We start from the raw sequence: 19,976 nt of genomic DNA on the forward strand, positions 1-19,976 counted from the left end.
ATCTTCCTTATTCACTGTCCAGCTTTCGCATCCATATGAGGCTATTGAAAACACCACGACCTGGGTCAGGCGCACCTTAGTCCTCAAGCTGACATCTCTGCTCTTCAATACTTTAAAAAGTTCCTGTGCAGCATACAGGTTGAATAACTATGGTGAAAGAACACAACCTTGTCACACACCTTTCCCAATTATAAAACATTCAGTGTTCCCACGTTCTGTTCGAACAACTGCTTCTTGGTCCAGGTACAGATTTCTCAGAAATCCTGGGTCTCTTTCCTTTCCATATAAGGTTTGTAATTGTCTTTTCCATTTCTTTGAAGAATGTTGTTGGAATCTGGATTGGGATTGCATTATATGTGCAAATTGCTCTGGGCAGTATTGACATTTTCACAATGTTGAATCTTCCTATCCAGGAACACAGAGTCTCTTTAACACACAGTGCTGGCCACACTTGAAAGCAACCTCTTTTGGTTTCTTATAGTAGTGTTTTGTAATTTTCTTTGTATAGGTCCTTTGCTTCTCTGTTTACGTTTATTCCTAAATATTTCATCCTTTCGACAGCTATTGTAAATGGTATTGCTTTCCTAATGTCCTTTTCAGTGCTGTCATTGATACTATAGAGAAATCCAACTGATTTTTGTATGTTGATCTTATACCCTGCCACTTTGCTTAATCTTCCAATGATGTCTAGTAGTTTTTTTACTGAGTCTTTGGAGTTTTCTATGTATAGGATCATATCGTCTGCATATAGAGAGAGTTTTATTTCCTCTTTGCCAATTTAGATGCCTTTAATTTCCCTATCTAGCCATATAACTCTTAAGACTTCTAAAACAATATTGAATAGGAGTGGTGACAAAGGGTACCCTTGTGTGGTTTCCATTCACAGAGGAAAGGCTTTCAGTTTCTCTCCATTGAAAGTGTTGCTTTTGTACACATTATCTTGATTATGTTGAGGAATTTCCCTTCAATTCCTACTTTGTTGAGTGTTTTATATCAGGAACGAGTGTTGGATTTTGTCAAATTCCTTTACTGTATCAAGCGATAGAATCAAGTGGTCTTTTCCTTTTTCTTATTTATATGGTGTATTACATTGATTGTTTTTCTATTGTTGAACCTCCTTGCATCCCTTTTATGAATCCCCCTTGGTCACGATGTATTATTTTTTTGATGTGGTGCTGGATTCTGTTGGCTAGGATTTTGTTGAGAATTTTTGCGACTATGTTCATGAGGGATATTGGTCTATGATTTTTTTTCTTGGTGATGTCCTTCCCTGGTTTTGGTATGAGGGTTATGCTGCCTTCATAAAAATTATTAGGAAGTTTTCCATCCTCTTCTATATTCTGGAATAATTTGAGTAGAATTGGTGACAGCTCTTCCCTGAAAATTTGGTAGAACTCACCCGTGAAGCCTTCTGGGCCTGGACTTATTTTGGTTGGGAGTTTTTTGATAATCTGATCAATTTCTTCTTTTGTTATGGGTCTGCTCAAGTTTTCTCCGTCACTCTGTATAAGTTTAGGTAGGCCATGTTTTTAGAAAATGCATCTATATATCTCTTCTAAGTTTTTGAATTTGTTGAAGTACAACTCTTCATAGTATTCTGCTATTATCCTTCTGATTTCGTTTGGTTCCGTTGTTACATCACCCATGTGGTTTCTAATGCGAGTTATTTGCATCTTTTCCCTCTTTTCTTTTGTTAGTTTTGCCAATGGTTTGTCGATATATTAATCCTTTCAAAGAACCTGCTTTTCTCCTGCTGATTCTTTCTATAGTTTTTCTGTTTTCCATCTCATTTATTTCTGCTCTTATCTTTATTATTTCTTTTCTTTTGGTGATTGTAGGTTCCGTCTGTTGGTCAGTTTCTAATTGTAAGAAATGCTGGGTTAATGTGTTAATTTTGGTTCTTTCCTCTTTGGGGATGTGCACATTTATCACAAAAAATTGACCTCTCAATACCGCTTTCGCCATGTCCCAATGTTGTGTTTTCATTCTCGTTTGTTTCTAGGAACTTTATGAATTCACGTTTAATCTCTTCTTTTACCCAGTCGCTTTTCAGCAGGGTGTCGTTCAGTTTCCATGTAGTCTTCTTGTTGTTGATTTCTAGTTTTATAACATTGTGGTCTGAAAAGATACTCTGCAGTACTTTGATGTTTGTAAATTTATGGAGGCTAGCTTTGTGACGTAACACATGGTCAATTCTGGAGAATGTTTCATGTGCAGTAGAGAAGAATGTATATTGTGCTGTTGTTGGGTTGAATGCTCCGTACACATCTATGAGGTCAAGTTGGTTGATTGTGTTGTTTAGTTCTTTTGTAACTTTCTGGTTGTTCTGTCCCTTTTCAAAAGTGGCATATTAAAATCTTCAGTATAATTGCAGATTTATCTATTTCTTTCTTCAATTCTAGAAATGCTTGCTTCATATATCTTGGTGTTCTTTCACTGGGAGCACAGATATTTATTATGGTTATGTCATCTTACTCAGTTAATCCTTTAATCATGAAACAGTGTCCTTCTTTATCTCTAATGCTGGTTTTCGTTTTTAAAGTTTATTTATCAGAGATTGGTATTGCCACTCCTGCTTGTGTACTGTTTCACTTAGTTTTTCACTTAGTTTGCTATTATCTTTTTCCATCCTTTAACTTTTAGTCTTTTTTGTCTTTGTGTTTAAGGTGTGTCTTTTGCAGGCAGCATACTAAAGGATCATGTTTTCTTATGCATTCTGCCACTCTCGGTCTCATCACTGGTACACTTAATCCATTGACATTCAATGTAATTGTTGATAGGTATGAATTAATTGCTGCCATTAAGTTAATTTTTTGGTAGTGCTGTTCATTCCTTTGTTCTGCATGCCTTCTTGTGCTGAGTTTTTGCTCTTTTAGTGCTATCTGTCAGCTTCTTCTTAGTTTTCATGTTTGCTTGTTCTGGTGGGAAGTTCATTTTCATGGTAAGTTGTGAAAAATTAATTTTCGTTGGGGTTTCCTTACCGTCTTATTAAGTTTCCCTCCATTTAAGACAACTATTGTATCCTGTAATCTACCTGACATCCTCACCATCTGGATCTCTGTTCCTAAATTTTTCCCTTCTTTGACACTGTTATTATTTTGATCTTTGACTGACCTCCTAGCACCTTTGAATTCGTTGTTGTAAGTTTATTCTGTTCTGGACTCTGCTATCCGTCGTCTGAGTTCAGGTGGTATTGCAGGTTGTTGTCTGTTCTTGTTGGTTTTCAGTCCAAAGAACTCCCTTTAGGATGTTTTGAAGTGCTGGATTGGCTTTGACAAAATCTCTCAGCTTCTGTTTATCCTGGAATGTTTTGATCGCACCATCGTATTTGACTGATAGTTTTGCTGGGTAGATGATTCTTAGTTAGCAATTTTTTTCTTTTAGGATTTTGTATATGTCTCCCCATTGCCTTCTTGCCTGCATGGTTTTTGCTTAATAGTCAAGAACTTAACTTGATTTACTTGCCTTTGTAGGTAACATTTCTCTTTTCCTGGCTGCTTTTAGGATTCTCTCCTTGATTTTGGGGAGCTTGATTATATGTCTTGGTGATTTTCTTTTGGGGTCTATCCTTCTTGGGGTACGTTTGGCTTCTTGAATGTTTATCTTCTCATCTTTCAAGATATTACGTGGTAAAAAAAATTTTTTTTAAATGTTAGGGAAATTTTCTTCCAGAAGCTCTTCAACTATCTTCTCTGTGGACTTCTCTGATTCTTCCTGTTCTGGAATGCTAGCAATTCTTAAATTGTTCCTTTTCATGTTATCCAGCATGAATCTTAGACTCTCTTTAGATTTTTTTATCCTTTTTTCTGCTTGCTTTTATATCTTAGCTGTATTGAGAGATTTGTCTTCCCGCTCACTGGTTCTGTCTTCCAACTCTTCAATTCTGCTCCTTTCCCCTTTCGGTGTATTGTCCATTTCTGATATTTTATTATTAATCATCTGGACCTCTTTTTGCAGGTTTTGAATTGTTCCCAATGCTGTATCATTGTTGTTTGATTGCTCTTGTAGAACTTTCCTGACTTCTTCCTTGTTTTCCTCCACCCCTTTTCAGAGCATTTGAATTTGTTTCCATATCATTCTTCTGAATTCCTTCTCTGGCGAATCCAAAACCTGCTCTTTCTCTTCTGGAAGGCCTTTGTCTCTCTTCAGCTCATTTGTCTCAGTTACTCTTTTCTGTTTTTGGACATGTTTTGAGATCTTTTGTTGTGTTTTGTTGGTCATTTCTAGTAGCTATGTGGGTTTTTAATGTTTAAATCGAGGTTTGTTGCTGTGTTATTAAGCTTACTGGGTGTCTCCTGGTGGATATGAACATTAGATAGGCTTCCCTTTTTGCACGTAATGCTTAGCAGCTGTTATTGGCTCTTGTCTCAATGGTAGAATATTATGGGATATGCTTGTAGCTTGGCTATATGGCCACGATTGCTGACTCTTCTTGGGTATCATAGGGAGAAACAGCTCCCACCTTCAAGAAAAATGTGTGATCAAAAGGACCAAAAGCAGAAGCAATATAAAACCAGAGACAAAAACCACCACTTTGAAACAAAAATAAAACTGTGGCCAATTGGCCAGTCGCCTTGCTACACATGCATTGTGTGTGCTCCATAAAAGCTTCAAGTAGTGGGTGGGGGTGTCCACTCACTCAGGCCCCTCCTCTAGTCACCACCACAGAGGTGCGCAGATAGATATTGAGAAGTCAATGGGAGAAAGACTATCTACTATTTTTGTCTCTGAAGGTCAGTTAGGTATCTGCGTGTTCACAGCGTAATTCTTGAAATAGTTGCGTCTTTTTATGTTGGGGTTTTACATAGTGTTCATATGATTTGTCTGTCAAGCCAAACCTGCTTTTTTTCTTGCTGGATAGGCATGAGTAAAGGGTCTTGCACAAGTTATCTTTAGTGCTGGGACCCACAGGCAGAAGTCAAAAGCAGCAGCCAAAAAATTTGCCCTTGGACCAATGGGGCTTTTTCTCTCTGTGCTGTAGGAAAGCTGTGGTCTCGATGCTGGACTTTTTGGGGGTGTACACCCACCTGCCTGAAGGCGTCCAGCTGGGCAAAGGCAGCACCACAGGGAAGAGGAAAAAATGTGCAGAATTCCCCCACACCTCCTTTTGCAAATGCCACTACACAGCTTTTAGCACTGGTTCCCTGTGCCGCTGGTTCCCTGTGCCAGTCTGGCTGTACCCCTGCCCTCTGACCTCTGCCTGCACGGGATGGCTGCAGAGGGAGTCTCGTGTCTTGACCAAGTCCTAAATTGCAACATTTTCCTTTACACCATGATTTTCCACTGTCATTTGTGGGAAACTTATGCTCTGAACCTTATGGTAGATCCAGAGCTCTGGTGCTGTTCCATGAGAGCAGCTTCTCTGGGTTTTCAGCCCCTCCCCTTCAGAGCCTGTTCTACCTGACTCTGCTCTGCCGCTGCCAAAACCAAAGTCCTTCCCTCTTACTTTGATGTTTCTGGCATTATTCAATATTTTGCCATTGTTGTTGTTGTTAAGTGCCATCGAGTCGGTTCTGACCCTTAGTGACCCTGTATAGGGTTACCAAGGTGAGACTGGTGAGCTTGAACCCCTGACGTTGGCATTCAAATGTCTTTGTAGTCAAGTGCATTAACCAATAGCACCACACCAGCACTCCATGCTTTGCTCATGGTGGTTGTGGTTATGTGCTGTGGAGTTGGTTCTGACTTATAGTGACCCTGTACAGGGTTTCCAAGGCTGTAAATATTTACAGGAACAGAAAGTCTCATCTTTCTCCCACATAACAGCCGGTAGTTTCAAATTACTGACCTTGCGGTTAGTTGAAGCTTGAATTTTTTCTACAGTTCTTTCAGCTTCAAAAATGCTAAGCATGTTTCTCCTTTTTGGTTTTCTAACTTCAGGTCTCTGAACATTTCATTATAATACTTAAGTTTGTTATCTCGAGCTGCCCTTTGAAATTGTCTGTTAGGCTCCTTTACCACCTCATTTCTTCCACTTGCATCTCTACACGGGACAGCAAGTTTCAGAGTCTTTTCTGAGCTTCATTTTGGCCATTTCCTTCTTTCCTTTCTTAATGACCTTTTGATTTCTTCCTGTATGATGTTATGGATGTTATACTACAACTCTTCTGTCTTTAGTCATTGGTGTCTAATGTATCAAAACTGTTCCTGAGATGATCTCTAAATTCAGGGACGGGGTATGTTCAAATCCTATTTTGGCTCCTATGGAATTGTTTTAATTTTCTTCCATTTTGGCCTGAATTTGCATATTGACAGTGTGTTCCAGAGTCTGCCCATGGCCTTGCTTTGCCTGATGATATGGACCATCACTTCCCATAAATGTAGTCAAGCTGATTTCTGTGTATTCTACCTGGTGAGATTCAGGTTTTTATTGTTGCTTAAAAAGGTATTTGCAATGAACAAGTCATTGGTCTTGCTAAATTCTATCTTGCAATCTGCATCATTTTTATCACCAAGGCCATATTTTCCAACTACTGATCCTTCCTCTTTGTTTCCAACCTTTACATTTCAATCATACGTAATTACCAATATACGTTGATGGCGTCTGGTCAATGTCAGACTAAAGAAGTTGGTAGAATTCTTGTTTCATCACCATAATATAGATCCGCAAAGATGAATGCAAAACTAGGCATAAATAATGATAATATTTCAGGGGTGAGTATACGAGTACTCTGAGTACATGCAAGAATGAGGCATGATTTTAGCACTTCTTCTGACAATACTATCAGAACTAATGCTGTCTAAAACTTTGAAATATCCTTATTGCAAAAAGAGATGGCCTTCTCTGACTAATGGCACTAAAATCCATTTTTCAAAATCCAGCATAGTTGTTTTTATACTATTTCCCATTTTCTTACATTATGATATACTATTCAAGAATAAAACAGCTTTTCTTTTGCCCCCATTCACTAGTAGAACAACTGTAATATATCATTAAAAGAATTTACTTCCTAAAAGTAGGCCATGCTTTAGTTCCTATTTCTATCATTTTCTTTTATCAATAAAACTTGGCAAACTATAAAAATGAACTAGTGAATACATATATAAGCAAATATTGTAGGACAGTACATACCTCCTTCTGATACCAATGATCCTGCTAAAATACAATATGCCTAGAAAACAAAAATAAAGAGCATAAATGAAGTATGCTACTAAAAATATAATAACAACTATTTATACATAAACTTTATAATAACAATTAAAAGCATGTATTAAAATCCCAACCAGATGGTAAGTCGCTTGGAGGAAAAAAGTTCAAAATAAAGATATGAGATAGATGTTATCTTTTAGCAGGTTGAAGTCTCCTCCAAAATTCAAATCAACTCAGAATCTCAGAATGTAACCATATTTGAAAACAGGGTGTTTGCAGATATAATTACTTAAGATAATATTGGATCGGTGGAGTCCTAGTGTGGTGCTGCAGGTTAAGTACTGGACCACAAGTCAATTTGAACTGCAAGGTTGGCAGTTCAAGCTCACCAGCTGTTACTTGGAAAACATATACAGGGTCCCTATGTATCGGAAGGGATTCAATAGCACTTAACAATAACAACAACATATTGGTTTAGGGTAGGTACCAAACCCAAATATGACTGACATTCTTTTTTGAAGAAGGAAGGACACTCATTTACAGAGACATAAAGAAGATGGCCATGTGAAGAAAGGGGCAGAGATTGGAGGGCTACAGCTACAAGTTAAGGAATGCTGGGACCAGCCAAATATAAGAACAAAGTAAGAAAATATTCTTCCCTTGAGATCATACCTCTGCCAGAATCTTCTAGACCGATTTTGGAATTCTAGCCTGCAGAATTGTTAGAGAATAAACTGGTGCTATTTCTAGGCCTCAAAGTTTATAATATTTGTTAATGCATATCCAAGAACTACCAATTCTGATACCAACAGAAGTTGCTATTGTAACATATTCTCCCTTGTTATAATAGGAATGGGAATGCCTATCCTATACCTGACTCACCATTGTAGTTTAGAATCAGATAATCTGTTTTCCAGTTTCACAGATCCACAGTTGGACATGTATTCTGCTGCAGACGGATCATATTCAGAGTCCCATACCTCATTTAGATGAGATTTTGGACTTAAGAGTTAATGCTGAAACAAGTTAAGAATTTGGGGGATGTTGGGATAGGATGAAAGAATATATTTTAGTACCTGAGAAAGGCATGTATTTGGGGACAATACAGAATTTGGAGGGAATGCTGCAGTGGGGTGCCTAGTACCCCTCTAAAATGCATGTCCACCAGAATTCTCAGAAAGAGGCCATATTTAGCAAGACGGATTTGAAGTTATAATTGAGGTGATGTCATAATGGATTGAGAAGGGTCTTAAAACTGATGACTGCCATCCTTATAAGAGGAGGGGGTATACAGACACAGGCAGAGATTGAGGAGATGTGACCGTAAATCAGGGAACACCAAGGGCTGTCAGCAAACTCAGAGAAGCTAGGAGACTGACATGAGACAGATTTTCCTTTGGAGTTCCCAGAAGAAACCAACTGTGCCAACACCTTGATATCAGACTTTGAGCCTAAAGAACTGTAAGAGGATAAAGTTCTATTGTCCCAAGGGACCCAGTTTGTGATCATTTATTATGGCAGCCACAGAAAATAATAAGGTATCTTCATAAGAGCTAACAGCTGATAAATGTTCGTAAGAGGCTGATAAATGTTATGAACATTTCATTTTTTAATACTTGAAAGAGAATCTATACATTCTATAGCTACAGCATCCTATACTATCTATAATCTGAGCTAAATTCTTAATAAAATATGAAAATAAATAATATATATGTATGTAGATCTACACACAACATATACATCTATCTATCTAGTTCAAAATAAACATAAACATTTCAAATCTATGTAGATATAGGGTTGTCCGATGCAAGATACAATCAAATATCCATATCCATATCCAAGTATCTTCTGGATTTTGTTTGGATGTACAGTACCAAGAGATTCCTAATTCACAAAGGCAAGTAAGTTGAAAACAGAAATCTTGTTTTTTGTTTATTTCTTCTGGCAACAGAAGTTTCCTTGCTATACCAGGTCAGCCTTCAAATAAATGAAGACAACAAGAGAAAATTTTAGTCCTAAGTGTACAGAAGGAATTAGCCTACCAACACAATTTTTAATAAATTTAAATGAAATTCAAAAAACAAATCTGTAGAATTTCCAATGTATCTTCGTGGAACTCTAGGCTTCCCTGAAATGCTGTTGTTGTTAAGTTGCTGTTAAGTGTCATCGAGTCAGTTCCTACTCACAACAGCGCTGCATACAGTTTCCAAGGAGCAGCTAGTGGGTTTGAAACGCTGACCTTATCCTAAAGCGCCACACCAGGACTCCAAAAGAAACCTGAAAACTTTGAATCTAGTTCAACATTCTTATAATTCTTCTAAAGAAACTGAAATCCTACAAGGTTAAGTGATTTGCCTGAGTACACAAAAATGGTATCAGAATGATAAGTACAATTCAGCCTTTCCAGTCTCAATTCTAGGATCTTTCTACTGACTATCATTTCCAACATGAAACATAATTAGCATAGTAGCAAAATCTGTCATTAGTTCTTTTTAGTATTTCCATCTCTCTCTAAATAGGATTAAAGTCACATGTATCACCCTATAAAGGATGAGAACATACATCATCTGAGGATTCCAAGAGAATATCTAATATCCATACTCTGGGTCTATCGCTTGTTGAATCTAAAAGGTTGTTGAATCTAAATATTTATATAGCAAAGGATCATATTCAGATAGAACCCAATTTGGTTTCTAAAAGATACAAGAGCTACAGAAGCTTTAAAACTTACATACCTCAAGGTTTAATAATTAATCAAATCTCTGACTCCAGAGTCATTGAGCATTTTGCCTCTGTAAAGTGGTATTGCACAAATTAGAGAATGCGGTGTCTTTATAAAGTGGCCAAGTCTCTTAATAATGGAGAATATATATTTGTTTTAATGACATAATGGCAGTTTTTCAGAAAAGATGCTAATCAGTTAGTACTAGTACTATTGAAAAAGTCTAGTTCAATAGGCTTTTTATTACATACGTTTGTAAGATGTAACAAGATGTTTTCAAAATGCCTGAAAACAAACAAACAACTGCAAGTACCCGTACACTTCAAAACAAGGTGCTAGGTTATCTACTCAGGACTTGGATGAAAGTGTCCCAAGTCTAGTTTTGCAACTACAGGCTCCATGCCACAACACTATGTAAGAAGAGCTTAGGAGGTTAATGAGGCTGGAAAATAATTTTTCTTTCTGGTGCGCTGCTGAGATTTGTTAGAAAAGTTTGATGTGCATTGCTAGAGTTGGGAGATCAGAGTGAACCATGTCTGATGCACACCTGAGAAATCAATCTATAGGGAAGGCTACCAATGACATTGATTGGCTATGTTAGAAGAGAAGATGATTGTGATGGGGAAGAACTACACTCCCACAGAATGTTAAAGGTATCTATTTGTCCCCCTAAAAAGGTCTTTTGAAAAGAGATCAAGTGTCCTAAAAATCCCTTTGACCAAATCCAAGACAACCTCAGCAGAAATAGTCTGGAATTATGCCATGGGATATAAAAGCTAAGAAGGGATGCTATATGACCAATGTTTGCTTATCTTCAGAACTACAGTCAAGCTACGGGCCATGTAGGGGAATAGCCATGAAAAAGTGCCCATTAAAGAAAAAAGACAGCCACAAACATCTAAAAAGGTCAGAGAAAACCAATGCAAATGGACGCTGGTGCCATTAAAGTAGTACTTTTTTATCCCTACCCCTAACTTCAATGATGGCAGAGGCAGCTTGATCACTGCCAATAACCTACTGCTATCCATTCCAACTCAGTGATTCTATAACATAGGGTTCCGAGGCTATAAATCTCTATGGAACAGAAAGTCTCATCTTTCTCCTGCAGACTGACTGGTGGATTTAAAAACCTGACATTGCAATTGGTAGTACAGTGCTTATCCTATAGTGCCACCAGAGTTGCTTTTTGAGGCAGCTTGTTGTACGGTACTATTAAATCAGTGCCGACTCACAGCAACCTAAGCACAAAAGAATGAAACATAACCCGGTCCTGTGCCAGCCACACAATTGTGGTTATATTTGAGCCCACTGTTGCTCCACTGTGTCAATCCATCTCAGTAGGGGGCATTCCTCTTTTTCACTGACCCTCTAACAAGCAACAGCGTCTTTCTCCAACGTCTAGTTCCTCCTGACAAGTCTTTGGACTTGCTGAATGACAAAGTCTCATCGTCCTCGCTTCTAAGGAGCATTCCACCTATACTTGCAAGACAAATTTGTTCTTCTGGCAGCCCATGTCCTGTCAATAATGTTCTCTAGGATACATTCGAGGAAAAATGATTCCATGTGATTTGGACATTGTGTGAACACCTAATTATATATAGACAGTCTCCAGATTATGAAAGAGTTCCTTTCCAAAGTCTGTGTTTAAGTCAAATTTGTGTGTAAGTTGGAGCAGATATGTACAATTGATACCTACTATCAGCTAAATGTTTTAGTATATAGTATACATTTCTTTTTAAAAAACAAAAACAACTTTTATTGTGAATTGAGTGACTGATGGTTTACAGGGAAGATCATCAGTTTTACATTCAGTAAATCATTGCAATGATTACAACCTCCTCCATGCACCATCAGCAAACAGTATTTACCTCTATTACCTTTTTTAAAAAAAAATTTATTTATACATACCACATTGAAAATATATATTCATTTAATTGTCCAAAGGACACATTTTGCAAGCCAGCCTCCTTCCTGCCCACAGGCACACTGCCTTCTCAGTTCATAGGTCTATAGTCCACTGCTGCTCTGTCTCCCTATACCATTGCCTCTGCCACCACCTCTGTTGTCGCTGCTTTTCTGGCTAGTATAATATACATGTCTATGCATAAGAACTTCTAAAGAAACACTTCCAGATACACTAACACATACTGAAAACAATAATATAGTAATAATAGTAATGTTTTCATGCACATCACAAAATAGCACCTGTTTGTTATTAGGAATCATTGTTATATGCTTCAAACTTTTAATATACAAGGTTTTACAGGCATGGGTCCATGGGCATATATGCACTAGACCACTGCCCTATTTTGGGATGCATAACTATACTTCAAAATTGAGATTTAAAAAAAAAAAAAGAATTACCCATAGAAGAGATTCCATTGGTTGAGGATTAAGCAATCCCATGATTCCATGGTACCAAGACAGTCCTGCACCCATCATGAAAATACCAACACCACTAATTAGTGAAGCAATATATCGCATATTTGAAAAACCATATCTGAAAAATAAGAAATGTAGCTTACAAGATATAGAAATGGAGTCTTCAGATTTCTTAGAGATCAGAACAAAAATTGAAACTTCAATTATCTAGATGCAATAGTTTCATATCTAATTAAAACAACATCTCAAATTCAAATCTAAATGAAAAATAATATCGAAAATAGAAAAAGCAGCAAGACCTTTGAAAATATGTATAAATAATTGACTATCATTCAGTTCAGGTATTTTATAATCCTTTTCCAGTTATACAGGGTTGCTATGATTTGGAACCAACTTAACAGCACTTAACAACAAACAGAGATACTGATGAGATAAAATTAACCTGCGTTTTAACTGCATTCCGATGCTTAATGAATGGGATAGCATTTAAAGTTCCATGTAATGTAATTCTAATAGAATATTAGGTCTTTATTATGTGCAGCCTGTTTATGATCTATCTTATCTATAATTTGATGCTAGATATTTATTGCTGGTTCTGAATTTAAGCAAATCCTTAATTAAAAGCATTCATTGAATTTGACAAGTTTTGATTAGAAATATTTACCTTCTTCAAAATTAAATTAAAATGTGAGTTCATTGGTGGCACTAGCCACATTTTAAGTGCTTCACAGGCAATATGGTGACTAGAATATGAAACAGAGTTGCTGTTGTTGTTAAGTGTCATCTATAGGTTCCGACTCAAAGTGACTCTTTAAAGGGTTTCCGAAGCTGTAAATTTCTGTACGAGCAGAGAGCCTCATATTTCTCCCAGAGAGCAGCTGGTGGGCTCAAACTTCCTACATTACAGTCCGCAGTCCAGTGCTTATCCAAAGGAGCTGCTGTGTTTCCATTAAATAGTGTAGATATAGATATATCCCATAATCACAGAAAATTCTATTAGACAACCCCAATGTAGATTACTGAGAATCTCTTAAAAAGAAAGCAACTGAAATTAAAATTTTTTATCTTGTTTTTAAATCTTTGGTGTATACAATTGGTCAAAAAAAAAATCATTTTACTTGAGAATAAAATATTGTAATGAGATATAATTAGTAATTATTGTTATAACAACTACAGAGCTATATTGTGTACGTTTTTCCTAGTTACAGAATATTCAGAATGCTATTATTTATAAGAAAAGAGTGGTAGTAGTGGTGGTCGTGTGCCACGGAATCAGCTCCACCTTACAGCGACCCTGTATAGGGTTTCAGAGGTTGTAAATCTTCATGGAAGTAGAAAGTCACAGAGTGGCTGCTATATTTAAACTACTGGCCTTGCAATTAGCAGCCTAACTTACAAACCACTACACTACCAGAAAACAGTTGTTGTTGTTGTTGTTGTTAAGTGCCATCGAGTCGGTTCTGACCCATAGCGATCCTGTATAGGGTTTCCCGAGAAGCGACTAGAGAGCTTGAACTGCCAACCTTGCAGTTCAAACAGCTTTGTAGTAGTGCCCTGTATTTAAGCAGAAAAAGCCTTTACAGATCTAAAGCCTTTACAAAGACAAAAGTGCCTTCAAAAACACTTAAGATTGATCCAGTTCTAGTACTGACATTTGTTCAAAAATGATGCATGTGAAATTAAAAAGTTTTAGCTGCTTATACTCAAAGGCACAACAGAGAAACATCTTTATCTTAAATAGTTGATACAACTTAAAACAATATATTCTAAAATGTACACAAATTTAGAAACAGATAATTTTGGAACATTAACACAATTAACAGAACACTATTTCTAAATCACAACAAAAGGATTACAATTAACTTAAAATAAGTATAAATTTAACATCCACACTTTTTGGTGGACTATTAGTCTACATATGAACTATGTTCCCTTTAATGGAAGGAAAACAACTCTATGATCAAAATATGCCATTTGTTACTAAGTATCAACTATGAAAGGGACAACACAGTCAAGCTATTACAAAAGAAACAATAATAATTTAAAATCCATTTTCAAATTATATCTTGAATTTATTTGGACACAGCAAATAGTCCTACATTTTAGATACTACAGAAGTACTGACTAAATCTTTAACACAAAACTGCAAGTATATAAACTGCAGGGAATTTCTGAAATTCAGTTGCTTTTGTTTCAATGACTTGCTGCCAAAACAAAAACAAAATAAAGGCAATGTTCTTACGGATGAGTAGAATCTGGTGTTTGAACAGACTTACTGATGCCCAACGCTAGCAAACCCTATAGAAAAGAGAGAGAAAAGTAAGTTGTTAGCAAGATCAGGAGCATAACACAGTAAAGCCAATCTACAAGATGCAATCTCACAGCGTCCAACAAAACCACTAACAGGCATATCCAATAGCCCATTGATTTTTCTCAGTAGCTACATAAAAAAATTAGAGGCCTGGTGCAGCACTGTCAAATAAGCACAAGGTTGGTTATTCAAACCCACCAGTCACTCCTCAGAAACCCTATACTGTGTCGCTGTGAGTTGTAACCCACTTAACAGCATTTAACAACAACCACTCTAAAAAATTAATGATGAACCCAAAGAAGTCCAAAGCATCATTGTTTATGATGGTATTCCCAGATGCAATCTAAACATCCATTAATAAGGAAAAGCAAAATAAAGATACAGCAAAGCTACAAATTACTTCTATAGTACTTTAAAGGAATGGGGTTTGGGTAGATTTTGTGTGCTGACATGGAAAGAGCTCCTAACATACTACTGTTGTGGTTGTGTGCCATCAAGTAGGTTCCGACTCACAGCAACAACCCATGATAGGGTTTTCCAAGGCTGGGAATCTTTGTGGAAACAAAAATTATATAATAGTAAAGAATAATTTGATTTACTTAAAAAAAAAAAAAAAAAGAACAACTTTCATATAACTCTACTTTTAAGAAATACTATGCCAACTATATGAAAAAACATGGAAGAATACATATAAAACTATGGTTACACTTCTGAGGCTCCACACACTTGTCAGTTTGTTATAATGTGATGACTTATGTGTTGCTGTGATGCTAGAAATTATGCTACTGGTATTTAAAGTGCCACATGGTGGACAGGTTTCAGAAGGACTAGGCAGTCTACTTCTAAGAGATTAGTACTTGAAATCCTTATGAATAGCAAAAAACATGGTCTGATATAATGCCAGATGATAAGCTCCACAGATTGGAAGGAACTCAAATACAAGCCAAGGAAGATCTGTCTCCTGAAAGTATGAGTTGTTGTTGTTCTGTCTCCTGAAAGTATGAGTTGTTGTTGTTGTTGAGTGCCACCGAGTTATTTCTGACCCATAGGGTTCCCTAGGAGCAGTGGTGAACTTGAACCACCAACCTTGTGATTCAAACCAACCTTACACTCTAGCGCACTAACCCACACCAGGACTCCGAAAGTAGAGTAGGCCTTATATAATAATGTGATCAGGGCAAAGCTTTTGAAACATTCATGTGCCGATGGGACAAGACTCAAAATGAAAAGAAACAGATGCAAACATCCATTAATAAGCGGAAACTGGAATGTACAAAGGATCAATCTAGGAAGATTGGAAATCAGCAACAATGAAATAGAATGCATAAAGATCAACATCCTCGACATTAAGCTGAAGCAAGGTGACAAGAGCCTTTTCGAATTGGACAACCAGAGGTTTACTAAGATGGGAACCACAAAATGAAGAGGAAAAGCATTACAATTCACCATCAAAAAGGGCAGTCCAGTTCTTGAAATACAATGCTGTCTATGATAAGATCATATCTACACACCTTTGTGGAAGATTAGTTAATACAACTATCATTCAAAATTACACACCAACCACCAAATTCTTCAGTGATGAGGAGACTGAAGTGCTCTACCAACTTTTCTGTCTAAATTAATTAAACATGTAATCAAGATACACTGACAATTACTGGTGATTGGAATGCAAAATTTAGAAAAAAAAGGATTAGTAGTCAGAAAATATGACCTTGATAGAAATGATGCTAGCAATCACTGCATAACAGAATTTTACAAAACCTCTGACTTAATTCATTGTAAATATCTTTTGAACAACACAACTGGCAGCTCTGCAGATGGAATACAGAAGAATCAAAGTGACGACATCTGTGGGAAGAGACAGTAGAGAAGCTGAATACCCTCAGCAAAAACAAGGCTAGGGCCAACGGTGAACAGACCACCAACTGCTCATAAGCAAGTTCAGGTTGAAGCTGAAGAATAGTAAAACAAATCTATGAGAGTCAAAATATCCCAGATTCAGAAGAGGATGTGTCAGAGGGATATGATTGCTGCAATCAGATGGATCCTGGCTGAAAGTAGAGAAAACCAGAAAGATATCTGCTTCAGTTTTACAGACTATGCAAAGGCATTTAACTATGTGGATCATAACAAACTAAAGATAACATGGCAAAAAATGAGAATTCCAGGGGAGAACAAACAAGATGGCGGATCTGGTAGAAGAGCAGTGAGGAGCTCCGTCAGCAACAACACAGAATACTGGACCAATCAGGCTCAGGAGATGGTCCCAGAACTCTGAACCACATATAATGGAATATTTAGAAAGTTGGAAGGCATATAGCCAGTGGAATTTGTAGCAGAAGCAAGAAATCCATGATTTTCCAATCTAAGGCACTCAGCTGCTCCTGAGCCGCCATCTTGGGTGAGAGCATGCGGGGGAAGGATGAGAGCAAGCCACGGACACCTCACAGAACCACGGAGATACAGGAAGAAGAGTGAAAAGGGAAACCCATCTCCTGATCACATCTACCTGGAGGCAGTCAGAAAACATAAAAAATACCAAAACACACCCCATATAAGTTTTAAGGCCACAGCTAACCATGGAATATGCCCAAAAAACAGAAACAGATGACCAAATCAGCACATGTCTGAAAACAAGATAAAGTGACTGAGACAAATGAGCTGGAGGTAAACCTACACTCCATGCTGGAAGGAGGGCAGGCTTTGGAAATGCCTGAGAAGGAATTCAAAAAAATGATTATAAAATGTATCTCAACACTTTACAACAGAGTTGAGAAAAATAAGGAAGAAGTCAGGAAAGCACTACAGGAACAATCAAATAAGATAGATACAGCATTAGAAACACTTCAAAACCTACAGAAAGAAGTCCAAAAGATTAATAACAGAATATTAGAAATGGACAATACACTGAAGGAGCAAAGGAGTAGAATTGAAGAGACGGAAGGCACAACTAGTAAGCTGGAAGATAAATCTCTCAATACCACTAAGAAGAACAAACGGAAAAAAGGGTAAAAAAAAAATCTGAAGAAGGTCTAAGATTCATGTTGGACACCATGAAGAGGAATAACTTAAGAATTATCAGCATTCCAGAATCACACAAGTCCACAGAAGAGATAGTTGAAGAACTTCTGGAACAAAATTTCCCTTGCATCCTGAAAAGCGAAAAGATAAACATCCAAGAAGCTCAACGAACCCTAGGAAGGGTAGACCCTAAAAGAAAAACACCAAGACATATAACAATCAAGCTCTCCAAAATGAAAGATAAAGACAGAATCCTGAAGGCAGCTAGGAAAAAGAGAAGTGTAACATACAAAGGCAAGCAAATCAGATTAAACTCGGATTTCTCAAAAGAAACAATGCAGACAAAAAGGCAATGGGGAGACATATATAAAACCCTGAAAGAAAAAAAAAACTGCCAACCAAGAGTCCTCTACCAGGCAAAGCTGTCAATCATTTATGAGGGCATAATCAAAACATTCCAGGATAAACAGGAGCTAAGGGATTTTGTCAAAGCCAACCCTACGATGAAAAACATCCTAAAGGGAGTTCTGAGAACCAACAAGAACAGACAACCAGAGATTGGCATACGTGGCAGCATCACCCAGAAGTCAATCGACAAATAGAAGAGTTGAGAACAGAAAAAAATTGTAAGAACAAATTCAGAGGATCTGGGAGGTCAGTCTATGATCAAAACGATTACAATGTGAAACAAGGAAAACACAGAGGAACAGAGATCTAGGTGGTGAGAAGGTCAGGTAAATTACAGGATAAAACACATTGTTTTAAATGGGGGGGAAAGTTAAAAGGAATATAAGATAACCACAATGGTGAGGGCTCTTGGGGAAGGTGGACGGATGCAATGGTAGAGGACAGGGTAAAGGCAGACACATCATAGTTCGGGTACTGGGGAGGGCAATACAAGAACGGTGAGAGGGTGCAAGAACAAAGTAGGTAGGGGAACATTGAGACAGGTTTGCATGGGCTAAGTGGGACAGAGGAAAATGATGATGCATGCTTAACCTTGGAACAACAGGGTTCTGTGATACAGGGATCTAGGCATAGCTTGAAGAGGGGAAATAATAGTAATATGCTTAACTGTTTTATGAATATTGGGTTCCTACTATTGTAAAACAGATACTTGAGTGGGATAGATGGGAATGTTGAGAAGCATAATTACAGAAAACTTGTAAGCCCGTCTTCAGCCTATAACTGATTGGAATACCTAAAAGGGATTCTGGAACTTGCCCAGTGAAACAAGCCTCTCTGAGTCTTTGCAGAGTATACAGGACATTAGGTGGAATCCTGAGTCCCATCCAGAACCTTCTGAGGTGGGACATTCCCACTACAAAGGACAAGCAGACCAGTCAGGAACAGCTAGAGTGACAGAAGATATATCTTCTAAGAAAGATCATCAAGAATAAAACCAAAACAAAAATGGTAGTATGAATGGCTACTGCAATAATAAGCAAGCTGTTTGCCAGGTAGCCATCAAGGCAAACAATCAAATTCCTTCAAGATAAACCCCCCTCCAAGACTGAAACTCAAAAGGAGAACATGAGCAGGCATGTAAGCTTGCTAGTGAGTACGTTGGTCTACTGGTGAGTGGAAGAGGGGTAAAGGCAGCAGTGAAGAAATGGGCTGAGTTCAACCACAGTCCATTGGTGCCTGTTGACCTCGAGATGAGAGAGAGCAGAGGAAAAAGGCTGCTGGTCTAACATGTGATGAGACCTGGGGACACCTGAGCCCATGGACAAGGACATAGCCGCGGAGGGCTAGAGCTAAGGGTGAAGCATCCAGCTGATATGAAGTGAGGGGAGAGGCACAAGAAAACCCAAACTTGCAAATATTACCCATTTGACCTAGCCTCAATGACTTGATGATGAGAACTTCAAGAAGATTTAAATTTTTTTTTTTTTTTGTAAAGGAAACAAGGGTAAACTGCTACAATTTGATGAACTTGACCTATACTAATGGAGATAGTAACTCTAAATACCAACAGAGAGGGAAGGAGTCTTTACATCAGGTTCCAATGCTATCCTCTCTGTACACAGAGAAACTTAGACATGGGCTACCTGAAACGAGGGGGCAATAAAGCCAAGAAGCGAAAGGCTTACAAGGTTTCAAGAGGGAGTTAAGAGTGTGTGGGGGAAGAAAGAGTCCTCAATAAATAGTTGTCATCTTCTCTGGATAGGTCTGGTGAAAAGAGCTAGGGGTAAGAATCTTATGATACAATAGTGAGTAATTGTTATCATGACTAACTGTGACTGTTACGATTGTAAAGGAAGAAGTTCTGTAACAAAATTTTCTTGGCATAGATGAGTGACTGCCTCCTGTGCTGCCTCACATTCTTGAAAGATTTCAATTTTTATTCCATCAATTCCTGGAGCTGAGTTCTTTGCCAATTCCTTCAATGCACCTTGGACTTCTTTATTCAGTATCAATGGCTCTTGATCATATGCTACCTCTTGAAA

At 37.6% G+C, this 19,976-nt stretch overlaps 1 protein-coding gene across 1 annotated transcript in view; it reads right to left on the reverse strand.

Moving 5' to 3' along the window:
• SLC30A9 (solute carrier family 30 (zinc transporter), member 9) overlaps window positions 1-19,976 on the reverse strand; it is a 145,056-nt gene that overhangs the window by 45,695 nt on the left and 79,385 nt on the right. The window contains exons 10-12 of the mRNA XM_006876608.1: window positions 14,437-14,492; window positions 12,177-12,312; window positions 7,073-7,112 (exon numbers count right to left, since the gene is read on the reverse strand). Of these exons, the coding sequence (XP_006876670.1) occupies window positions 7,073-7,112; window positions 12,177-12,312; window positions 14,437-14,492 (232 nt within the window). The remainder of the gene's footprint in view (window positions 1-7,072; window positions 7,113-12,176; window positions 12,313-14,436; window positions 14,493-19,976) is intronic.

This window comes from Chrysochloris asiatica, unplaced genomic scaffold, assembly GCF_000296735.1.
Source record: "Chrysochloris asiatica unplaced genomic scaffold, ChrAsi1.0 scaffold00394, whole genome shotgun sequence".
NCBI lineage: Eukaryota > Metazoa > Chordata > Mammalia > Afrosoricida > Chrysochloridae > Chrysochloris > Chrysochloris asiatica.